Source organism: Sminthopsis crassicaudata, chromosome 1 (genome assembly GCF_048593235.1).
Source record: "Sminthopsis crassicaudata isolate SCR6 chromosome 1, ASM4859323v1, whole genome shotgun sequence".
NCBI lineage: Eukaryota > Metazoa > Chordata > Mammalia > Dasyuromorphia > Dasyuridae > Sminthopsis > Sminthopsis crassicaudata.
In genome coordinates, this window is record NC_133617.1 from 682,918,241 (window position 1) to 682,945,150 (window position 26,910).

General features: G+C 32.2%; 1 protein-coding gene across 1 annotated transcript in view; it reads left to right on the forward strand.

Moving 5' to 3' along the window:
- VWC2 (von Willebrand factor C domain containing 2) overlaps positions 1-21,798 on the forward strand; it is a 184,829-nt gene extending 163,031 nt beyond the window's left edge. Inside the window, exon 4 of the mRNA XM_074283591.1 lies at positions 18,594-21,798. Coding sequence (XP_074139692.1) covers positions 18,594-18,745 — 152 coding nt within the window. The 3' untranslated portion in view covers positions 18,746-21,798. The remainder of the gene's footprint in view (positions 1-18,593) is intronic.
- The last annotated feature ends 5,112 nt before the right edge of the window (positions 21,799-26,910 follow it).

The following is a 26,910-nucleotide window of genomic DNA, read 5'->3' on the forward strand; positions in this document are numbered from 1 at the left end:
CTTATATACTCTGATGCAAGGTGATTTAGCTTAGCTGCTTTTCTTTGTTCAGAGGTTTGTTTCAGGTGGAATTATGTGTAATTCCACCTGAAACAAACCTCTGAACATGAACCATGATGTGAAGGGCATCATGTTTATGCCATGTGAGATTGTATGAATGTACTAAGCATGCTTAGCATGGACATTAAAAATCTTGTGAGGGGAATGACCAGTATCTTCAAGTAACTTCAAGTAACTAAAGACTAAAACCTGGTATAAAAAACAAATGGTCTTAATAAAACTTCAAAGATATAAAATGAAATAGAGGAAGATTACTGCATACCTAATCAATAAAGTTATATTTATACCATTAGCAGGTCAGGATTTCAGATAGTGGTATGCAAAGGACAAAAGAGAGGAAGTCTAATTGGGCCATTAATTAGCATTGTGATTTTGTGCATGTTATTTAATCATTTTAATGAGTGTTTCATTAACTTTAAATACCTTTAAAATTCTAGTAGCATGTTACAACCTCTCTGACCTTTAGTTTTTTGTCTGTAAAATTAAAGAATTAGGCTATATGATCTTCAAGGACTTTCCAGGTCTAAAAAAAATTGTATTTTTTTAGTCCAAAATATTATATTCTCTTTCCATGTTACTTTAAGCTTTCTGCATCTCATATTCATTCTCTACTGCTAGAAAGGTTGGATAAAGAAGAAAGGAAAGGAAAAAAAAATATTGCTTCCCATTTGGCAAGGGCATTTTGGAACACATTGCTTGTGAATACAGAAGGTATTTTAATAATTCAAGTAGTTGAATAATCTCTGGCCAAGAATCCATCATTTCCATATTTTAGACTACCATACAGAAATACAAATCCCATTATCAGACATAATCTTCTTGACCTGATGTTTTTTTTCCTAAATCTGCCTCTTTCCCAAGCTCTTGCTATTCTTGTTCAATTTTGTTGTTTAGTTTAATTTCAGTTGGTCCAATTTTTGTGATCTCCTTTGAGAGATTTTCTTGGCAAAAATACAAAAATGATTTGCCATTTCCTTCTCCAAATCACTTAACAAATAAGGAAATAGAGACAAGTAGGATTAAAAACCAATCCCAAGATCACACAGCTAGTAATTATCTGAGGTTATATTTGAGCTCAGGTCTTCCTAACTCCAGGTTTAGTATTCTATCCACTGTACCACCTAAAGTGATAAAAATCTGGTTCCATAAGTCTTCATCATCTTACCTAAAACTTTAGAATCCTTATCAATGTTTTCTATATTCCTTTGATTGGTATGCTTAGTCCCCAGATACATCAATAGTAGATAATTCACCATAGCATCCTAAATATATGCTCCAGGAAGACATCAGACTTCTTCTTTGTTAATTGTAGATTAACATTAATGGTCTCTGTATTCATCAATTGGATGTAAGAACAATGACTACTTATCTCAGGATCTGAGCTGGAAAGGCTAAAAAGGCTCTTTGGTCCAACCAGTATCTGAACAAGAATCCCTTCTACAATGTAATGGAAGTATGGTCTTCAAGTTTATGATGGAAAAGTTTCAAGGAAGAGGAGAGTACCTTCTAAAGTAAGCCATTTTACTTTATGTTATCTCTAATCATAGAGAAAGATTTTCAAAAGTTGCCAAAATTTGCCTCCACCCATTGCTCTGATTTCTTCTCTTTAGGGCCAATTAGAAAAATTCTAATCCTTCTTTTACACTAATCCTTCAGTTACTTGAAGATCAATATTATGACCACCACCTCCTTACCCCTGGGGTAAATTTTTTTCTCCATGCTAACCATCCTCATTTCTTTTAAATGAATCTTATATGACATGCTCTCTAGATTCTGCATTCCGATGGTCCTATTGTTGTTCTACAGCTGTTCAATGATACTTCTGAAATGTTGCACACAATGTTGAACCTACTATTTCACATTCAATCCAAATAAGGCAAGGTAAAAGAGGATTCTCATCTTTCTCATGCTGAGATCTACCAGACTCTTGGATTGGGCATTGAATTGAATCCTAACTTGACTTTAGGAACTTAACACACACACTGCCATAGAGTCCAAGTACATCTGTTGAGCCCAGAAGTGAAACATTCTTTAAAATATTTTTATTTCTCCCCACCAACATTTAAATCATGTTTGTATATTTCTTTTTAAAACTTTGAGTTCCAGATTCTCTCCCTTATCCCCACTGCCAGTATAATATAAAGCTATGAAAAACAATTCCTAAGTTATGTTGTAAAATAAAATATAGGTGTCCCCCTAAAAAAAATAAAGTAAAATAAGAAAGAAGCCAGAAGGGGAGGAGGAGGAAGAAGAAGAAAGAAGAAGAAGAAGAAGAAGAAGAAGAAGAAGAAGAAGAAGAAGAAGAAGAAGAAGAAGAAGAAGAAGAAGAAGAAGAAGAAGAAGAAGAAGAAGAAGAAGAAGAAGAAGAAGAAGAAGAAGAAGAAGAAGAAGAAGAAGAAGAAGAAGAAGAAGAAGAAAGAAAGAAAGAATGATTCAGTCTGTTTTCAGAAACAATCAGTTCTTTCTTTGGTTTTAGATAGGAGTCTTCATCATAAGTTCTTCAAGGTAGTCTTGAATTATTGTATTGCTAAGAGTAGCAAAGTTATTCACAAGTGATCACCTCATAACATTTTTATTACTTTGTACAAAGTACATTTCAATTTGCTTGAGTTCATGGAGCACTTTCCAGGTTTTTCTAAGAGCATCCTGCTCATCATTTCCCAGAAAATAATATTCCATCATAATCCTATACTATTTATTTAGCCATTTGCTAATTGATGAGCATCCTCTCAGTTTCCAATTTTTGGAGATTCATGCCTAGTTGTATTGTTAAGTCAAAGAATAAGCATTAGTTTATAGCTCTTTGGACATAATTCATGTCTTGATCATTTATCAACTGAGGAATGGTTCTTTTATGTGTTTTGACACTTTAAAATTTGTTTCGAGTCATTATTTAAAGAAATTTGGGATGGTTTGGAGAAGATAACAACAAATTCCTGACTTTATTCTGTTACCTTAGAAGTGAAACATTCTAGTGATTATATAACATCTCACATTCACATTTTAATGGTTTACAAAATGTTTTATGCATAACTTTATGAAGTAGGAAGAAAAAATGTTTTTTATAATGTGGTAAATTAAGAATGAGTCTTCTCTTTGGGCCTACTGGATGACTCCTCATATGATGGTGCCTTTGGATTCACATGACCCTTCCTTTGAGTGCAAACAGCTGTTTCCTCTTCAGAGGATTCCTTACTGTTCATTATCCTTTCTCCTTCTCCCTACTGTAACACATTCTTCTATCCTATATCTTCAACTCAGTATTCCCCTCTCTGCTTTTTCAGATATCAGGAAATATTATGTTAAAAAAGCATATCCCTCTCCTCAGTAGGGAAAAAAAAAAAAAAAAGAACTAGGAAGCAAGGTGGTACAGCAACAGAGCAATGGTTTGGAGGCAGGAAGCCCTGAAGGCAGCTCCTTCCTCAGAAACTTACTAGCTATGATAGTACAAATCTTGTACCTGGGCAAATCTTGAACCTCTGCTACTTTGAAAATAAAAATCACCCATTATAACAAATTGAACTAAACAAATTCACACGTTGTTTGTATCTAAAAATGCATTCTCATCTCACATGGATAGTCCAGCAATGGTATATATTTGGAGAATGATGAAACTTTTAAATTATACTTTTAACATTTGCTTCTTAAGTAAAAGAGAAACTATTAAATTGCTTAATGTGTTTACATTGAAAATAAATTGTAAAAATATTTTTTAAGGAAGAACTGCAATCATCATCATCATCATTATCATCATCATCATCATCATCATCAAGGAATGGCAAGAATCTCAAATGTAAAGCCCATTTTAAATTGCCCATTGACATTTAAGTGATTGCTTGATAATTTTACAATTACTTATATACCCTTCAACTTAGCATTAGTTGATTGATATATTTTAATTTAGGGAAAAAAAACATTTACAGAGAAATGTTAGTAATAGTTGTCATTTTAATATATGGTTATAAAACATATGATGAGTGCCTAATGCCAAAGCAATATTTAACCTCTTTTTGTCAATAGTCTTCAGTATCGTTCTTCTCTAATACCCCATCATAGCACAAGTAATTTCAGGCACTGCTGAGCTGAAAATAGTTCAAGGTTGTATCTATTGATGGACCCTCCAGTTGTCATGACAAAGTCTGGCATAGCTAAGAGGCTGATAATCATTTGTGGCCATAGCAAGTTATGACAACCAAAACAGGAAATGGTACAATATCGATGAGTGGAAAGAATGCTCATAACAATGAGTTCATCAGTCTTTTGAAGTATTGAAGTGCAGACCCTAAGAAAAACCAAAGAATTGGGGCAGCTAAGTAGATAGAGTACCAGCCCTGAAGTCAGGAGGACCTCAGTGCAAATCTGGTCTCACACACTTAACACTTCCTAGCTGTATGACATTGGGCAAATCACTTAACCCCAGTTGCCTCAAGCAAGAAAAAAAAGAAAACTAAAGAATCTCAGAGATCATTGTATTCAACCCAAACATGGACAAAAATTCACTTTATAACTTCTCTTACAAGTGTTCTTCCAGGATGTTTGAAGACCACCAGTGAGGAGTAACACTACTTTTCAAGACAACCTTTTCCAACTTTGGACAGCTCTTATTGTAAGAAAATATTACTAATATGAAGTTGAAACCTGTCATTCTATAAACTGATATATTCTACCAATTCTGACAATTGGAGCAAAGAGAAAGGACCTGTATTTAGTCTTCTATGTATCAGTGCTTCAAATGCTTGTGGTCAACTATCATCTCCTCCTTCTCCCATCATGCCAAAATCTCCACCTCTCCCAAAAGCTATCTTTTTCTCTAGGTTTACCCATCCCCATTTTCTTCATATAATCCTTCTGGAGCATGATTTAGAATTCTATTACGCCTTTCACTCTGCTTTGGCCACATTTCACCTTGTTAATGTTTTACCTTAAAGAGGGTTCTGAGGATTTAACTCAATGTACTATCTGTGATTTCATTAATACAGAACAAAGTATAACTAAAAGTTCCCTTTTCTGGATCTTAAACTTCTATTAATGCAATCAAAATTATTTTAGCTTTTTTAGCTGGCACTAATAACATGCTGAAATTGTCATCTAAAAGTTTTAACTTATCCTAATATTTAGGTATATATTGACTATATTATACATTTTACAATTGATTTTTTGAATCTAAAAGCAGAATTTTACATTTCTTACTATCATATTTCATCTTGTTAGATTTGTCCTATTGTTCTATTTTGTTGAAATCTTTACTTGGATCTCGATTCTGACATCCACTTCAGTAACTACTTCTAGTTCTGTGTTATCAACAGAATCAATAAATTTATTATTCATCCCTTCATTCAAGCATGGATAAAATATTTAATAGAATGTGTCCAAGAACAGAGCCCTTAGGTATTACACTAAAGAGTTTCCTCTAGGTGTGGCAACCACGTTATCACCCTGGGTATCTTAGAATCAGCCTGAGTCAGGATAAGCAAAAGTCTTAATTCTTGGTCTTTAGCAGTAGAGTGGAGGTGTAGGATCCCTGTGACCTCACCTCCTAGTCTCTCTTGCAGAAGTGACCCTGGCTAGTCTCACTGCACCTCCTAGTCCCTCCCACAATTATCTGTATACACCAAATGATAGGGCCTGGGAAGGACCATTTTCCAAGCATATTCCTAGAGAGTATTGTCCAATCAGTAATTAGCCTGAAGTGCTCTATTGTCTTACCCCAATGCATTGACTCAAGAGTTTCAGCCCTTTACATCTAGGTTGATCTTAATCCATATGTTACCACTTTCTAAGTATGGCCATGCATTTTCCAAGTACACCTAAATTATTATCATTTATCTCACTCTCTATCTTGTCTATAGTCACATCTCCAGCTCATCTATAAAGACATGACAAAAGAAATAAATATGTGAAAATTAATAAATGCTCTGCTGAATTCCAATAATATTATAACTACAGCATTCCCTTGATTTAGTAGTCTAGTAATTCATCAAAAAAGAAATAAAGTTGGTCTGGCATAGCTTACTCTTAATTTCTCTTAAACTCATACTACCTCAGTGCTGTTATTATTTCCATTGCAAAGGGCTTATAAACTATTCATCAATATTTATTTTTTAGCAATGCTTTAAGAAATAGAATCCCATGTTTTGGTGAATCTACCTTTTCCTAAGTCAATATTTATTCAACTCTTAATCCAAAAACGCTTCTGTTCTTTATTTTTTATGGATTTTTGAGTTCTTTCAATATCCTGGGATTCAAATCACCCAGTTCTGTTAATTTGAACTTTTTAAAGAGAGAACAGGAATCAATTCCCTATTAATCATCCAGTCTGCAATATATTTCTTACAAGCCAAACTAGAACCAAACTAAGAGTTAAGTAGCTCTGTCTCCCCTACATCACTTATTATTATCTCAAGTGTTGATCCATCCTTTCTTTGATATTCCTTTACCACTCAAACAACCTTTTGATCATGGATAGGAGCTGAGGACCTGAGTTCAAATCTAGCCTCAGACACTTACTTACTATGTGCCTTATTATCTGTGTGACCCTTGGAAAGTTACTCAAACACTCCCTGCCTCAATTTCCCCAAATGTAAAATGGGGATGATAACTAATCTCATGAGTTATTGAGAAGCAAATGAAATAATATTTATAAAGCACTTTATAAAGCTTTACCACAAAAGCATATTATTATTGTTAATCTCATTTTTAACTTTAGGCTTATTGACATATATTCTTACCTGTCCTTTAAAAATAAAACAACCGGGGGGGGGGGGGGCAGCTAGGTGGCGTAGTGGATAGAGCACCAGCCTTGAATTCAGGAGGACCAGAGTTCAAATCTAGTCTCAGACACTTAACACTTCTTAGCTGTGTGACCTTGGGCAAGTCACTTAACCCCAGCTTCAGGGGGGAAAAAAAATAAAAAATAAAAGAACCTTAATTACCTGTCATTACTTCAATCATTTGTATATGACTTCTAAAAATCTTATATCGATAAATGAGCTGCTCTTTGAGCCATAATGTTGTCTTCTAGGAGTTTTCTTTTTACTTCACTGTAAATTTGTTTGAGAGCATCTCATCTCCCTTGAGCTAACTTCCCCTGCAATCTGAAGCCATGGTATCTTACCTATTCTTTCCTAAAATATTTGAAATCTGGGGCAGCTAGATGGCACAATAGATTCAGCAGTAGCTGTGGAGTCAGTTCAAATCTGGCTGGACAGTTACTATATCTCTGTGACTCTGGGCAAGTCACTCAATCCCAATTGCCCCCCAAAAAAATAATAAAAAGAAACCTTGAGGGGAGTTTGGGGGGAAACTAGAGAGTGAATGGGGAAGAATAAATGTAAGATATGTTTGACTTTCTCCACCTCTGTCATGAAATCAAAAGTAATTACCTTCAAAACCTTTAAGTTGGAGTTTGTTTGTTTTAAGAGGCATTTCTACTTTAATAATCATCTCCTCTTCATTGATCTGAACAAAATAAATTAGTCGTTCTTGTAAGTCATATTAATTCTTTCATACCTCCAAAAGAGTTAGTTAATATTATAAAATCTAGAGCTTTATAGAACCCAAAAGCACTTTTTTGGGTCTTTTCAAAATCTTGTGCAGAATTTGAAAATTGAAAGGGACTTTAGTAGCCATCTAGTCCCACCCAACTACAAAATTATAAAAACAGACCTGGACAAGTAATTTGAAGCAGCTCATTCCACTTTTAGGATGACTCTGGTTGTTAGCAAGGTTTTTTTTTTGTTGTTTTTTTTTTCCCTGACATCAATGTAAATTTCATTTCTTGCAAATTCTATCCATAGCTCTGGGTTCTTCCATCTGGCATCCTCCTCTTCCTGAATGTTTTTCAAATATTTGGTCAATCATCCTGCCCCCCTTGAGTCTTCCAGTTCTTCATTTCAAAGATGTCCAGATGCTAACTACTCAAATCATTCACTCTGTTATAAACACTCCAGGTTATCAATGTCATCCATCCAGAGTGGCACTCAGAATATGAGCACTGTATTCCGGAGGAGATCTGAAGGGAACATCATACAGTGGAACTATTATCTTCCTGTCCCTGGATGCTCTGCTTTTCTCAGTAAAGCCCCAAAATTGTATTAGCTTCTTTGGCTGCTAAATCATATTGCTGATTTATATGGGGTCTACCATTCACTAAAACTCCCAGATCTTTGCAGAGCAACTGACATCTAACCATGCTTTTTCTGCTTTGTTTTTGTGAAGTGGATCTTTTGTACTCAAAATTTAGACATTATATTTATCCCTGTTTATTTCATCTTATTAGCTCCAGTTTATTTTTCTCATATCTCTCAAAGTCCTCTGGGAATCTGTAGTTATCTTGTGTGCTAGTCATTTCACTCAGTATTGTCTGCAGCCCTTATAAAGTATTTTATGTGTTCCATTTAGAAATGATATATGATAGAAGAAAAAGATTACTTTTCCAATTTTTTTCTTATAGTCCTCAATACTACTAATGGAGCATCTGAACTATCCACTATCTATATCTATCTATATGTATATCTCTGTAGCTCTATATAGGTATGCATGTATACACTCACACAGTATCTACACATATTTACATATACCTGTGTATATGTGGTATGTGTGATATATACATTCCTATATTTGGACTGAGCCACATTAAATCCATATTCTGAATATTTATGATGTAATAATGGAAGTTCATAATAGTAATGAAGATTACATCTAAAAGATTATGAATTGGCCTCTGACTCACTATTATTTTTAATACTAAATAAACTTAATTGTAGTCTCATTGTTTATAAACTGGTAATTGATATATGGTATGTGTATTGGTGTAAATAATGTATATGTGTGCATGTATATATGCAGCTAGGTGGCACAGTAGAGTTATAGGCCTGGAGCAAAAGACATTCTCCTAAATTCAAATCAAACCTCAGACACTTACCAGCTGTGTGATCCTGAACAAATCACTTAACCTTTTTTGCCTCAGTTCCTCATCTATGAAATGAGCTGGAGAAGGAAATGGCAAATCACTGTAGTATCTTTGCCAAGAAAACTCTAAAATGGGGTCACAAAGAGTCAAATACAACTGAAAGACAATAACAACAACAACAGAGTAGGAAATGCATGTCCATGTGCGTATATGTATGCACATACATATAAATAACTATTGAGAAAGAGATAGAGAGAAAGGAGGAGGAAGAGGAGAAGGAGGAAGAAGAGGAGAAAGGGAGGGTGAGAGAGAGAGAGAGAGAGAGAGAGAGAGAGAGAGAGAGAGAGAGAGAGAGAGAGAGAGAGAGAGAGAGAAGAAAAAAATTTTTCTTTGTGAGCCATAAATGTTGCTTGACTGGAAGATCAATTTCTGGATGAAGACTTTTTGTAGTAGACAAGGCACTGGTCTTAGCTTGGACTTGGATCCTGGAGGTAGCAAATTTGGATTAAAAAAACTAGTTCTGATACTTTCTACCTATGCAGTCATAAAGAAGTCAACCACTGCCTACTAAGTGACATAACCTTTTTCTAAATCTGTTTTCTTCTCTTTAAAAATCACATAGTCTGTTCAATCTTTGTATGCTCTGTAAACAGAATTTCAATCTTCATAAGATGATGCTCATAAAAGAATAACTACTATAATATGGAATATATATGGGACACAAAATATTTGCTAAATCTTATGGTCTCCCAAAAAAGGTTAAATTTAGTCCATCAAGGTAACCTGATTTATTAATTTCAAAGAACTATACTGTAGTAAAATTAAAGGCATTTTTTATTAAGAAAGATACATTATTGTTGATGGGGAGGATAAATGGAAATCTCTATGGTTGCCAGTATTACCAGAAATTCTTTTCATAAAGGGAGAACCTTAGATAGTTTTTCTTGATAATTGGAAATCAGCTGTTTTCTACTGTGGATAACAAATTTACATTTTAATTAAATCTCTTTGCATTTATCTATATTGGAACATATACTAATCATAATTTACTAGAAGGTTTTTGTGATATCCCCTCAAAATGGAACTCATAAGATACCTTATAAGAGGAATATATTTCATTAACAAAATTATCACTAAGTATCTGAAGCAGCAATAAAAACCATCCAGAACAAGTTAATTCTACTTCAAAGCTTTCCAATGTGATTTCTGGGTCTGAATAAAATAATTTTTGGAGACGAAGTGCTTATTGGTTAAAAACGCAATCATTGTAAATATATAAGCATACACATTACATTTACATAAGTTCATATTATATATGTGTGTGTTTGTACAGTTACATATATATGATAAATATGTGTGCATATATGCATTTAATATATGTTGAACATACGATTACATGCATGTATAATATATATATACATACACTCAATTTTTATTGGAAAACAAAAGTGTCTCCCTAACCAGTGTTAAGACCTGGAATCCATAAGAAACCCATATGGTTCTATAATTAAAGAAGAAATTATTAAGAAACCAGGGCTTTGTTGAAAACATTTCTTCCCCATTTGAAAAATACGTAATGGAAATTGGTAACATACTTCTACTTGTTGTTAGACAGAAAACGGTATTTCATCTTCATTTATAGCTATCATGTTGAGCTCCAAATAATCTTAAGATACAAGTTAACTCTTGGTAAGTTTAACTGAGTTATAGTAACTTAAGATAATTAACATGCATAATTTTCTTTTTCCTTCTGAATGCATACACAATTCATTTATAGTATAGATGATTCAAAATATATCAAAATGCATTTAAAAGTAAGCTTTTCAAGCACTTACCTTGACAAATATATTCTCCTTTTCTGTAATTTAGATTTAGTCTCTTTCCCTTTACTCTCTCTAGTAGTGTTTAAAATAATTCCTATTCATTCTTGCCACTTCAGCTTTTATCTTTTCCTATGGAATGAGCAATTCAATGGAACTGCTCATGATATTCAATTCAACAAACATTTAATAAAGTCAATTTTTTTTATTTATAAGGCAAAATGAAACACAGTTGATTAAGACCTAGATACTGCCCTCAAGAAGCTTGTAGTCTGGTAGGAAAGATGATGTAGACTGGGATAGCTACAATGCAAACTATATCATGTGATACTATACTTGAATAACAGATGATCTAATTCTGTGATGAAAAAATGCTATTGATCTTTTAGTTAAAATTCCTCAAAGTGACATTTATCTTCAAAAAAAAAAAAAAAAGTTAGGAAAAAAAGGGGGGGTGGTTTGAGAGAAGACCAAAATAATTGTCAATTAGAAAACTTTCAGGGCAGAAAGAAAAGTCATTTTATATAACATTCTTTAAAATGCATAAAGAAATTAAAGGACTTATCAATTCTATATTGTTTGATAATATTGTGAATATATATTTGTGCCAAAATAAATTCCAGAATATTTCAGAATACTGTAGAAGAATCATTCCAAATTCAGTTAAACAAAACTAGTCTTTTATATTATGGTTGTTAATACAATATAACCCTTCATTTTTAGGAGTTGTTAGGGAATAAAACATTCTGAATAACTTAATTTTCCAGATTTCTCAAGGTCAGCCCCATTTAATATGTTGAAGTGGTTTTTAAGATCTGTACTTTAGATTATTACACACTTTCCTACCTTAGTAATACAATAGACTTAATACAATTTTACTTTTTGTGTTCAGATGTTCTACTAACTATAAAGATACCACATTGTATCCAGGATATGGTCTGGAAGTTAGCAATTTGACTAATACCTTCAAAGTTTGTTTTCCTATGATTTCCACAATAAAAGTGGAATGAAGAATATGTGTCCATAAAATATTTTAACAAGGGAAATGGACAGTCCTTTATAGGAATAATTGGCTCAAAAGCCAAAACATTGCTGTAATTTTTTATCTTGCTCACTGTCTTCATCATTGTATTTTAACTTTTCAGCAATATTTAAGGGTGTTTTTTTGGGGGTAATGATTTCTGCATCTTTGTCGACTTCAATACATTCTTTGGCTCCTTTTCATCAACTTCCTGCTCTGGAAATTATTACATCATTTTTTTTGAGAGCCAAAATCTTCTTTCATTGGGAAATATCTCCTCCTTGTGAATTTTTAGTAAATTACCACTAGAACATTAAACCACGAATTTTCACAACTCCAAAGAGACAAAAATGAATTTTAAGTAGTAATGCACTGTGGGAAAAGGAGTAAGTTGGTGCCACTGGAGTAAGATGCAAAAGATCATGCATTTGGGTGTAATGGAAAATTGTTATACAGCTGTTCAATGCTCTTGCAACTGTATCCTACCTTTGTTTCTCTTCTTCCCCTTTTGTGACCAGTATGGCCTAGACATGTTTTTTGGGGATTTGCAGAACTGGGGAATGGGAAAAATGAAAGAAGACAGTATATCTTGTATGTCCCCACACCCCATCATCTTTATCTTTCCCTCCTGCCTTCCCTGTTTATATGGAGACTGGTAGATCTGCTTTTCAAGGAGCAAGGATCATTTCAGAGCTTCACTCTCAGGGAAAGCTAAATGGGATATATACCCTACAGTTCCAGAAAGTTGGTTGGGAAATGTTGGGAATTGTCATGGGCTTTTGTTAGTCAAACTGGCCAAGGAGGAGAAAATATTTCCTGAGGCCCAAGGAGCAAGGGAGGCTGGAACCAATAGGAAGGAACTAGAACAAATTCAGCCCAAAGCTCTAAAGGAAAAGGACACTGCTATTATGTTTTTCTATTCTGACAACATATTCTGGCCCTAATTAAGGACCAACATCAAAATGAACTGATCAAAGAACCAGACCTACAAATCACTGTATCACAAAATGTTTTCAAGCATTTAAAAAATAATAGAATTGTGCCCTCAAAATACTATAACTGTATTTCAATGAGAAAAAGTTTTTGTACCATTTATAAATAAAATAAAATTTATTTTAAAATGTTTTTAACTCTTAGTTTTGTGAAAATTCCTGGTATAGTCATATTAAAATTTATAATATAAATATAATACATATAATATAAAATTTATAATATATGTGTGTATGTATGTATATATATATATACATATATACACATATATACTTATTGGGAACATATGCTCAATTTTTTTCTACTAATGGAGTATGTGATCAAAAAATTTTAGAGGACACTGAGACAGGCTGTCAGAAGACTTGGATTTAAGTCTTTGCTTTGCCAGAGGACCTAGGTCCAAATCCTAGCTCTGTTCCTTATTACCACTTATAACCTTGAGCAAGGAATTTCACTTCTCCAACCTTTCTTTTCCTCATTCAATCAACTTCAGTGAAGCAAAATATAATAAATTTCTACTGTGTGAAAGACAGCATTGTTTTGGCAATTCAAGCTGGCCCCTTTCTACCTTTCCAGTCTTTTTTATACTTTGTTCTCTTCACAACCTCCTTAGTCTGGTTATACTGCCCTGCTTGCTCTTCCCCAAATATAACATTACATCTCTTGCTTCTTTGCCTTTGTACTAGGAATTGTCCCCCAATCCCAACTGGGCAATACTGCTATTTCTTCTCATCCTCCTTCTCCTTCCCTTCACTACCTGTCCACATGGGGAGTGATATCCTTACAAGTGGGTGTTCTGTCCAAATGAATATAAATTTGGATCATTTTTGGTATCTTGGGTTTCAGGGCTAGATTTTTTTCTTCCCTACTTATTCTGTCATTGTTTTGTGTTGAGGTTCTTTTTGGGGATGGGGTTCAGAATAACTGGGAAAATTAACTCTTTTGTTTCATTTGTTTTTCATTTTTGATTTCTTACAAAATAATTCTGGAAAACTAGTCTTTTGCTAAAACCCATTGACATTCAAATGGAGCTGTCTTTAATTCTATGTCTGTAAACCCAAATCACCCTGACTTCCACAGGTTGGACAATAATAGTTCCCAAATCAAGCTCACTTGCTCATTTTTTAGGTTTTGATGGCTCAGAGTGAGTGTAAATAAATGGCAATTATTTCTTTTTTGGCTAGAAACTCCGAGGCTCTTCTACTCCCAGATTTATTCTTTTGCAAAGGCAGAGTAGATCACCTTTTGTCTCTATTCTTATCTAACCCTTTAACCCTATTGACTGAGTGTTGCCTCTGACAAACTGAAACCTGAGAAAAGCCTAGATTATAAAGGCCTTCATCAAGGTTTCCCACTTTATCTTAGACCTTCTCCAGTCATTGTAGGATATGTCTTGCTACTGGACTTAGAGACTCAGATGACTCTGGAGGAGAGAGGGAGACTGATGACTTTACACAGATCTGCCTCAATCAAATCCATTTCACCTGCAAGTTGAGACATCACCCTCCTGATAGCATTGGTCCTCTTAAAGGTCAACCATGTAGCTGTCCCCAAGCTCCAAACTGCAATGAACTTGTTCCTCTCCTCCTCTTAGAATCTTGTCTTCAAGACTCAACTCAAAGCCTACTTTCTGAAAAGCTTTTTTCTTGTCTCTGTACTTACTAATGCAGACTATTCTCTGAAATGAAATAAAAATATTCAATATTATGGGAAGAAAAGTTTTTCTTCTTGTGCTCTTTGAACACAATCATTCAGAACAATATAATAAAAATAATTTATATTTACTTAGCAAATATTAAGGTTGGCAACATAATTATTTTACTGCCTTAATAAATATGTGAAAACAGAAATTTTATGTTTTGCATTTGTAATAGGTTACATTTAACAGAATTCACTTTAAGAGTTAAAAAAGTACAGTGTAAGATTAGGAAATATGGCAATAATAATTTAAATTTAAATGATTCAAAAGTAATAATGATAATGATGATAAAAGAGTATATCAATGCTTCATCATGCCTAGAGGTAAGCCTGGACTTTGAATTTGTACCAGTAGAAACCAATCTTTAGCAGGTCCCAGGAAACTGTAAAAAAAAATTTTTAGCTTAAATACTTAGTAAAGACTACATACAATCCTATTGTTTAAGCATTCCCTTTTTCCTACTAAATATACCTGGTTCTTTTAATCTGTTCTTCTATGCTTTGTTTTCCAGTGCCCATGTCCTTCTTCTAAATATGTTCCAGCTAATTTCTGTCCATACTCAAGTATACTGACCTGAATCAAACAGAATCCTCTAGGTCCTGCCTTGAATCTTGTTTCCAATCTCTCTGATAAACTAATCTCTCTGAATTTATGTTAGCCTATCCCCATAAGCATTAATAATTATATTTATGTTACAATATAATTATAGTTAATACAATATAATTACCATAAATAATTATAGAAATAATTTTGTATAGTTCTATAATTATACTTAATTAAAACCATTATAAGTATTATAATAAATCATGATTTTAATCTTAATAATTATTATAATAGCTAGTATTTACATGGCTCTTTAAAACTGGCAATACACTTTACATATGTTATCTCAGTTAATCTCACAATGATTTCTTAGCTAGAAAAGTTCAATACTTTTGGTCATCAGTGTTTCAGATATACAATCTTCTAAAGACTATCTACCATTAGTGATTTCAAAGATAAACTCTGATTCTTGAAACCATGGTGCAACATCATACTACTTTTATGGTATTTGTATTAAAGTTGACATAGATTTTTCCCATATATTATTAAATTTGATCTGTGACTTGTATATTTGGGTTTACAAAATCAAACTACACATATTCCAATTATTTGACACAGAAAACTACAATCTAACAAATTGTTTAGCAGATTTACATGAAGACTCTTGGGGAGAAAGTATAATAAAAGTGAATTTATTTTTGCAATTGTCAGTAGGGAAATCAATGGTTAAGATACTGGTGCTTTGGTTACAAATGAAGTGATATGCCTCCATCTACCTTTCTCATTATGAGAATATTGTGTTATTGAAGAAATCATACTTAGAAGACAGATACACTTGATTTGTCTTCTTTAAATTTCTATCAGGAAGTAAAGGGTTTACTTAGTTTTTCTTCTCCTGACAAAACAGAAAGTATTAAGGTTCAAAGGCAAGATGAACCACATCCTGTACAGGGACCAATGATAAAACTGAAGCAAAGGTAGAGCCACTTCTATGCTAAACTATTCATGCTGAGCTTTTCTTTCTCTTTGATTCCTTTGATTCCTCATCCATGAGTTGACTTACAGTGATATATTGATTTGTTTGAATTCACAAAGAAAAGCTGAATGAAAACAGTTTACCTGAACAAGCTTGAAATGGCAAATTATGGTTAAGGTATCAATGATCTAGATCTGGAAGACATCTCCGAGATCATTAAGATCAATCCCCTCTTTTTACAGATAAGGAAAGAGAAACTCCAGAATGAAAATTACTTTCTCAATGTTAAATAGATAGTATTGAAAACTGGATTTTATGTTTGTGGCAGCTCTTTTCGTAGTGGCTAGAAACTGGAAGATGAATAGATGTCCATCAATTGGAGAATGGTTGGGTAAATTATGGTATATGAAAGTTATGGAATACTATTGCTCTGTAAGAAATGACCAGCAGGAGGAATACAGAGAGGCTTGGAGAGACTTAAATCAACTGATGCTGAGTGAAACGAGCAGAACCAGAAGATCGCTGTACACTTCAATGTTGTATGAAGAGGTATTCTGATGGAAGTGGATATCTTCAACATAAAGAAGATCCAACTCACTTCCAGTTGATCAATGATGGACAGAAACAATTACACCCAGAGAAGGAACACTGGGAAGTGAATGTAAATTGTTAGCATTACTGTCTATCTACCCAGGTTACTTATACCTTCGGAAACTAATAATGTGCAACAAGAAAATGGTATTTACACACATATATTGTATCTAGGTTATATTGTAACACATGTAAAATGTATGGGATTGCCTGTCATCTAGGGGAGGGTGTAGAGAGAGGAGGGGATAATTTGGAAAAATGAATACAAGGGATAATGTTATAAAAAATTACTCATGCATATATACTGTCAAAAAAATTATAATTATAAAAAAATATAGTTAATTAATTAATTAATTTTTTTTTAAAAGAAAGAAAGAAAACTGGATTTTAATCAAGGTGTTCTGAATCAATCAATAAGCATGTACTAAACACTTAAGTCAGGTACTTGGGATTCAAATATATTCCTTACACTAAATAAAATAATCCCTATACTGACTTCATGGCCAGGTGTTTGCCCTGTTGTATCTTGGTGACTCTGCAACTACTAGGCTTGACTTTTTTTTAATGAACTTTTTGCATAGCCCTAAATAGTCCCAAAATAAGTAAACATATTATAATAGATTTTTAAGGGGAGAAAGATTAAAACAATATGAGAAACAGTGTCTCCAGTTTTGAAATTTGGAAATACTGTATGATGTAGAATCCTGAAATTTAGGCTTCCATTCTTCCCTCAAAATTCATCAATTATATGACATCACATTTTATTTTTATGTGTATTAGATCCGTATTTGAACTTCCAGGCCTATCTTGTATTCTTGCCCAATACTTTCAACCCCCAATATGATATCTTCATGGAAGGCAAAGTTATTATGTCCAGTTTTTAATTTAGCATCTTCTTTTCATCTCCTAGCTATGTGTTTTCTTTTTGTGTTAGCATCATTCTATTAATCTCCTAACCTAGACATCATATAATTATCTTAATTCCTTTTCCTAACTAATCCATTTCCAAGTTGTTCCTTAAAAATCACTCTTCAATTTAGAATAAATTGATTAGCAATTCATACTTACCATACTATGGAAGACCCTTAGCTTTATATTTCTTTGTCTTCAACTCTGCCTCCTCTCCATAATCCATCTTTCATGTTGCTGCTAGATGAGTTTCCTTAAAATAACATGCCTATTGTGTCATTCCCCAACTTTGTAATATATGGTGATTCAGATTTCTTCATATCTAGACATATCCACTATCAAAGTTTTTCTATAATCTGGCCCAATCATACCTATTGATTTCTTCATTTTTCCCTCATAAATATCCTCCACTTCAGTCAGATTAGCAGTTTTAATCATAACATGATAAGTTCATTCTGATTAATTTGCTTTAATGAGTATAATTAAATGTTATTAATAACAATTGATTATTATAACTAGTGTACATGTGCATATATATGTACATATATATATGTGTGTGTGTATATATATATATATACATATATATATACGTATATATATATATATATATATATATATAAAATCAAGGTCAGTTTTTCTTATTGTAAAGAAATTATCTACTCATGCAGACTATTAACTATTCTTTATCACCCTCTTCATTTTTGAGCCTGTACTTGATCCATTATCCTAGCAAGAGGCTGTACAGTTTTAGAATGAAGGTTTATAAAGACTTTTTAATGGGTTTAAATCCCACTTTGGCCACTTGATTTGGACAAGTCATTTCAACTCTTCTGTCCTCATTTTTCCTCATCTGAAAAATGAAGGATTTTCACTAGATAATTGCTGAGGTTCATTATAATTATTGTAAAAAACAACTTTTCTCATGTTTCCATAGTGTAGGGACTCCCCCTGCCTACAGCAAAACACTTCTGCATTTATGTGCTCCACTGAATCCTCCAGAAGGGATAGTAGATATTACATATAAATGTGTATGCTGCATCACTATAACCTATAATTGCTTTGCTGTATTTCAGGCCCAAACTGTTTTGCAGAAACTACTGTCATCCCTGCTGGAAGAGAAGTGAAGACAGATGAGTGCACTATTTGTCACTGTACTTATGAAGAAGGCACTTGGAGAATTGAACGGCAAGCAATGTGTACTAGACATGAATGCAAGCAAATGTAGAAAATCTACAAATTCAAGTACTCTAATGTTTTGGAGTTTGATATTTGTTTTGTTTTGTTTTGTTTTTTTACCAAAAATTTCATTTCCGATGACCCTGGGAAATATGAATAAAAATGAGAAGATTTTTGATGAGAAATAATGGAAAAACACTGGTACTTTGGTTTACATAGTAACATAATTACTGCAGATCAAAGAAATGAAGATATTTAAAAGGAAAAAAAAACTTTTGACATATAATTCCTGTCTAAATAAATGTGCTATTTTCACAGTGAGTACACTGAAGTACACTATTAAATATTAATGTATTTCTATAATCCCATTAGAGAGCTTATATTAAATGTTTTCTATATATACAGATTAAAAAGCGGTATTGTCAACTGTCCCTACTGTGCATCTGCATAGATGTTTCTGTTCTGATTTGATCAAATGGACATCTTTGTTACTGATAACATTCCAACACCTGTGGTGATTTGGGAATCAGAAAATGACAATTTATCAGTACTTTGAATTAATCAGTTGCAAATCTATTCTAAAATAAGCAACTACATCCTTTGTTTTAACATTCATATTTCTAATGTTTATCTTCTAAAGAGCAATTTTCAATCACATACATGAAACATTTCCCTCTTAAAATATTTCACTGCTTTTAATATGTTTTTTCTCTATTTTTTGGAAAATTGAGGTACAGAAATTACAAAATGCTATTCAAGTTCAAGACATCTGAAAACTTTCACAGTCTCAGAACTCTTAAAGGGACTTTTAATCTCGAGAACACATTTTATTTTTAAGCATAAACAGAATTTCTATTAACTTAAAAGCATCAACTAAGATTGAACAAGTGGGGCTCGAATCCTTTTATTACAGATTTATAGTGCCAAGACTTGCAGAATCACAGGGGAGAAATCAACAGTCTTTAATTCAATGACAGGCATTTATTAAACACTTACTATATGCTAGGTCCTGTGCCAGGTACAGCTATATAAAATAAAAATTAAACTATCCTTGTCATCTTCTTTTAATATTTAAATTAAGTTACTCATATGAAATAATTTTATTGAATAAAAGAAAAATAATAATCCTTCCTTACTTGATTTATAGCTTAGTTGAAAGCAAAACATAGCCTAATTATGCCTTGTTATAAAAAATAAGGAGAATTAGACCACGTCTTCCAAAAATACTTACAAACTGACATAATTATATCTTATAACATAAATATTAATCTTGTCCATCAACATTCATTACAAAGCTGTTCTACTGTTCCCTTGGCTCAATTATGCTAAACTCAATTTTTAAAAGAGCTGTAAAATAAGTTCACTCTAAAAGTTACAGTTGAATCCAAGTATCAGTTGTAATTTTGTCCCATAACACTCCCTATGGAGAAAGGAGCCAATGTACAAATTCATTCCAAAATAAGAAACATTTATTAAGTGCCTCCTATGCTAAAGGCACTATGGTAAATGAACGACAAAGAAAAACAACAATAAAAAACAAATAGCCCTGTTTTGAGAAAACTTGCATTTCCCTGAAACACATGGAAAGGGACCAAAGTGTATTTTAGGAGAAAATTCCATACTATGTAGACTCATGTTAATCCTACTGAGAGTTGGGAATAGATTATCTCTAAGTTATTTTTCAACTGAGTGTTTCTACAAGATTTTCAAAATGGTTACAAAATCTATGACCCTAGGACAGAGCAGATCAGATTGGAGCGACTTTTCATGCTTTTCATCAATTTTTCTAGAGCACATAATTTTTGGAATAAGAAACTCCCCTGATGAAATTTCAAGTGGGATTTTAAGTTGATTCATGGTCAGAGGTTGTTAAGTGTAAGCCAGATTGATGCTCACACCTGACTCCTGCAGGAGAGGAAGTTGGACAGATCTGATTAAACCACAGAAGAATTTTCCCTTTCCCCTTTAGAATTTAACATTGGATTTTCTTCTTCCTTTTTTTCTTAAATATCCTCAAGCTGCAGAGTTCTCCTTTTTAGTTACAGAGGAGCTATATGTAAACCAGAATTGAAGGTAGGGCTTGGATTAAAGTTTGAGAATACTTGCCTTAATGTAAAATAGTATTGTTTGCATTTGTACAGTTAAAGCCTCTGTTATTTTTTGATGGTTAATTCTTGATATTGGCTTGAATATTTCTATATAAAATAAATACACATGCAAACATAGGCAGTATATGCACTGATCACTCAGTAATTTTGTTTTTTAAAAAGCTATAGTTGCTTCAACAGTGAAATTTATTCTTTTTTCCAAAGGTATTACACTTATCAAACACATTCAGAAACTAGAAGTTTAGGTTGGTTTTTATTGGATTTGAAGCTACCTGACTCCATAAACTGATTTAAGCTAGCTCTTGATCTTCATGACTAAGATGTAGAATTTCTAGATTTCAGAAAAAAATCTTATTTCTTGAAGAGTTCTTCATATCTCAAAAAACTCCTAAAAGCTCTACTTTTGAAAAAAAATCTTAAATTTCAAATGGCCCTATAGATAAGTGCCTTTTTAATAATATCTGAAATTATGTTCAATGAATTTATTTCATTTTGATAAATATGAAAAGAGTTGAAGGCTTTAAACAATTTATTTGAATGATTAATTGCCTTCTTGATCCATACCCAACAAGAATGCCTTAGTTGGATAAAAATTTGCAAGTTTTGAAAGTTTACTTATGAATGAGCACAGAAGCTTTCAGTATTAAATTTTTTAAATTCTCATCAGAGTTTACACCTTCATTTCTGAGATGCTGTAAAGAACAATGGTTTGCTATTTTATCATTAACAATTTGAAAAGTATTTATTAAGTACTTATTATGCTCAAGGCACTGTGCCATTATGAACATACTACATAGACTTTGTACTTTATAGTTGAATCATATTCTCTTGACATTTCCAAGTATCCCAAGGACTTCCTTGCCAAGATTTCATATTGAGCTGTGAACCACCTGCAAATCCCTAACCTTGACATGTCACACTCATTTTTCTTTTAACATTAAAACAACTTGTAACTTCACTAAAAACTTCCATTAAAACTGAGGATTTATGTGTAGACTAAATAACTGTTAAAATAAAGTTTTCACTTTTTTAACCAATTTTTAAAATTTTTCACTTTTTAACCAATTATTTTAGTATCTTGCAGAGAAAGTGCAAGACTAATAATAACTGAACTCATATTTAAGTTTCATTACTTCTGCCATGATTTTTTAAAAAATAAATAAATAATTTAAATCATCAGCTTTTACCCATGGGGAAACAGCTTTACAGAAGGAAATGGCAAGATCATGTATTGGTAGAAGAGCTGGAAGGTAGAAGAAGGCTTTGCAACTTTATGATTTGATCTTCTTATATATATTTTACTCTTTTCTCAATTGGCAATAATATCTAACATCTTTCTGCTTCCTAAAAAGGGCATAGATAATCACATTTCTATAAATTACAAATGAACAATTAGATCTATAACTAGATGGTAGATGGATAGATAGAAAGATACATGATAGCTAATAAGATATATGTACATATGTACATATACATATATTTACCACAATGATAGACAAATTTCCATAGCTGAAGAATGTCTCTCCTCCCCTCTCTCCTCTCCCTCTCCCTCTTCATGTTTCTCTCCCTCTTTCTCATTTTTTCTCTGTTTCTGTGTGTGTGTGTGTCTGTCTGTCTGTTTCTTTCTCTCTCTCTGAACAGATTCCTTCTATCTCTTTCTATACATATACAAGATAGATCTTATTATTTTACATACATATATAGAAGGAGAAGAGATATATTTTCCACAGGGAATTTAGATAGAAAATTCTTGAGTGGGGATTGGGAGAGAGATAAATCCTGGTATATAGAAATTCTCTCTCTCTCTCACTCTCTCTCTCTCTCTCTCTCTCTCTCTCTCTGTATATATATGTATTCATACATACATATATTTATACATACATACATACATACACATGTGTATATGTATATGATTTATAAATCACTATATATTAAATAATTATATGATATATTATTTGATAAGTAACATACAATCCAGCATATAATTACATAATATATAATTAGACATATTATAATCATATGTAATTTTTTATATAATCACATATATTTGTGTGTATATGTATTATATAAATTTTTAGAATTGATTATATGACATGGAAGAAACTGGCATAGAACCCCCATCATGGCATGCCCTCAGCAGAAAAGGTGCTGTGTTCTATGAGCAAAGCATAATTGAATTAGCCAAAAGGGAAACACGAAATATTCAGAATTATAGAAGCCACCCCAAATGTTTATATGTTCTATTTGTGTTCAACTTGTGGCAGAGAACTCCGAGCTCATATTGGTCTGATCATCCATGGGAGGACACACTGTAACTTGACTTTAAAATAATGGTGTTATTTTGGTCATCTTTTAAAAAAAAAAAAATATATATATATATATATATATATATATATATATATATATATATATATGTAGAGAGACAGAGAGACAGAGAGAGACAGAGACAGAGAGGGAGAGAGAGACTCTATTATTCTCAGGGTAGGTCAGCAAGAGGGTGTTGCCAGGATGGAAGCTACTACTAATAATGCAGATTCACAAATCATCTAATTTAATTTCCTACTGAGTTTCATGAGAATACTGAGAGGATGAGTTCCTACTCCTAATAATATAGGTGGAATATATCAAAGCCAGGATTTGAAAACAAAGTCTTCATAACTTCAAAGTGAACATTCTATCCACTCTGTTGGATGGCCTCTCATCTATATAGATACAGAAAGGAATAAGGAATCATCACTAGATGTGTGATTTCACTGATGGAGAACACTTGAATTAGTAAATTGATCCCTAACAATGAAAATCATCATCTCTGTAACATGCAGATTAGTGATGTTCTAGAATATTTTGAATTTAAATGACTTATCTAGATCTATACAGCATTTATGTGTACATGATAATATTTATGTATGTTTATATGAAATTAGTGAAGGTATTTATTTATAAGTATATCCCATAATTTCAAATGAAATTATTGAAAATTGCTTGCTTCATGCCCTGATGACCACTTAATCTACAATGAAACCATCTAATAAATGTTTATAAGGGAAGAGATACAGATTAACATCATTAAAATATTTACAGTAGCATCTATTTTTAATTTTTAGTTTAGTTTATTTAGAGAACATGAGATAGATATTAATCCTCTGAGAACCTATATTTTAAAATACTGATATGTAAACAAATTTAACTATGAATCAATTGCTGATAATTTCTTGAACATGCAGATGAAGAATTTGGGGTTTTGTTTTGTTTTTCTTTATGTAAGCTTTTAAAGTTTAAAAAAAGGCTTATTGTAGTGATAAATATAGCTAGGAGGTATCATTGATAATAGCACAATGTTCAGTGTATTCTCTTTCTTTTGTCATTCTGTTCCCCCTCACAAAAAAAAAAAAAAAAATTTGTCCAAATTTGAAACAATATAATCTATAATCTAGATATGTTGACAAAATTAATTTTCAGTATTGTAATAACTTTAAGTTTCATCTATATTTTACCATAAACATATTAGTAAATATCTAATGAATTAATCTAATAACATGAAATTATTAGATATAAAATCCTATACTTGGGTTACAAAAAAACAACTGCACAAGCTTGAATCAAAGAGGCATAATCATTTCTACAAGAGTATTGCGGAAAAAAATCAGGGATCTTAATGAACTGAAAGTTAGATAGGATACAGTAACCAAAAACACTAACTGTATAAGTTAGACTGTATTAATTGAAGCATAATATGCCAAATGAGAGCCATAATCAGGAAACTGTATTTCAGCCTGGTCAGACTACATTCGTTTAATGTGTTTAATTCTAGGCATCATATTTTAAGAAGGATATCTGTAAATTGGATCGTATCAAAAGAAGGGTAACCAGAATGGCTAAAGAACTGGACAGCCTGTCCTTTGAGGATTGAAGGACCTGGAGATGTTTACCCTTGAAAAGAGAAAAACTTAATGGTAAAACAATAATTATCTTCAAGCATAAGAAGGCTTTCACCTCCAAACAAGATTATAATTTAGATGTAATGAGGGAAAGGTAGATTTCAACACAATAAAAAGAAATCTTAATAACTAGTTGAGAACTGAAATGGGCTGTTGCCTCATAAAGGATTGAATTCTCCATTAATAAATGTCTTCAAGTGGCTCCAAGATGACAACTGGCTATGAATTTGAAAGCAAGGAAGAAGAGCTTCCTGACTGAATACCTAAATCAAACTGAGGGCTCTACCAAATCAAAGAATCAGTGATTCTGTAAACAAGTTAATGAACTGAAAAGTTTCAAAGAATACTGTTTCACAATTTCTATTTTGAATTATGTTAAAATTTATGGTTTTACAAATTTCACCACTGTAGTATTATAGTCCTTTTTGAATAAAAAATATCACTTGCTGTTAAACCTATGCACAAAAACATAGACATAAAATCCAAATGCATAGCTTTTCAATGAATGAAGCTCAGAGTATGTTCTGCTCTACAGACTCTAATATTGAGAAGAAGTGCTTATCCAAGGTTTCAATAAAATTAAGAAAACTAACAAAATGGAAACATCTTTAAAATATTTCACAAATACAAAGTTTTATGAATTGTAAAAGGTCTACTATTTAATGTTTTCCAGTTAGTAAGTTCAAAAGAGAAAATCACAAATTTATAGCTGAAAAATTACATGGATACCAATAATCTAAAGTCAGCAACATACAATTCAACTACAAAATCTTATCTTCAACATTTAATGTACATAATTAAAAATGACAATATGCCATTAGCAGGAAGCTGTTCCAATAATTACAGATCACCTTCTTCCATGTATTTAAATTTTCCAGAAAATGTAAACATTTCTTGCTTTTTAAGTCATAATATTTAAACACTTGCTTATCCTCAAATTTTAAACACAACTGTTTCAGAATAAATATTTTCAAGATTTCTATTAATCCATTTTCATTATTTGTGACATAAACATGAGATCATTTTGTCATTTTTTTAAACTTGAGTCATAAACTTTAAAGATGATTTTTCTTTTAAATATAGTGGATTAATTTCTTTAAAATGCAGTACAAAATATTCTATATAATTCCAGATTTTTTTGTATGGTCAAAAGTTTCAAAAGATGTCCACTGCACATTTCTTACATGTCTCTACAGAATGAAGTTTCCTTTGTGAATTTGGTATATCAATTAGATGTTAAGTTTGTTGTTGCTGTTCTTGTTATTATTGTTGTTTTCAAGGATGACAGTAAGTAGGTAAAAATGCAATAATATATATTTATGAGTTATTTTTCCAAACCCATCAGAGATATGTAGGCAGCAATTAAGTAGAAATCAGGATAGGACAACAAAAGTCCAGGACCCATCAAGAGGCTTGTTAATTGATCAAAAGTTACTAATTAACTTGGTCCAGAACATTAGGAGAAATCCCAAATCTTCTAGGAGGTATTCTGATACAAAACATGCCATTCATTGTCAAACCACAATAAGAACACTGCATATGTTATTACACAGACACAAGACTAAAAATCATGGTGGCAGTCTGAACACAGACAACTTTAGCTAGAAAACAATCTAATAATTTAGGTTATCAATATAAAACAATAAATTTACATTACAAGAAAACCTATGTAATAAATAATTACCCATTGTTTTCAAAGCTGCCAGCTTTTCCTGGTTTTCTTTTGTTCTCTGCTGTGCACTTCTTACTATACTTTTTCCTCTCCTTCCTCCCCTCCTAAAGAAATCTGCAATTAAGTATGGATACTAACACATATGCATATGTAAATAGATATCTATGAACACACATATATATACACATATATGCATACTCTCATACACATATATGTAAGAGCATATTATGTTTATTTCCTCCTATCTTCAGTTTCTTTGAAGTTGGATAACATCTTCTTCCATAAGTTCAAGTATTTCTATTTCTCTAAGTCAACCAACTTATTGTTCACAAGAATATTCCTTTTTGTATTCAAATAGAATTTTTCTACATAGAAAAATGTAGACCCTACATAGGGTCTTTTGAAGTTAATTTGGGTATTAATAATAGCCATAATGATTTGGTTGCTCAAAATTGTTCTTAAAACAAATCTTCTCATGATCTGCTGTGTAAATAGA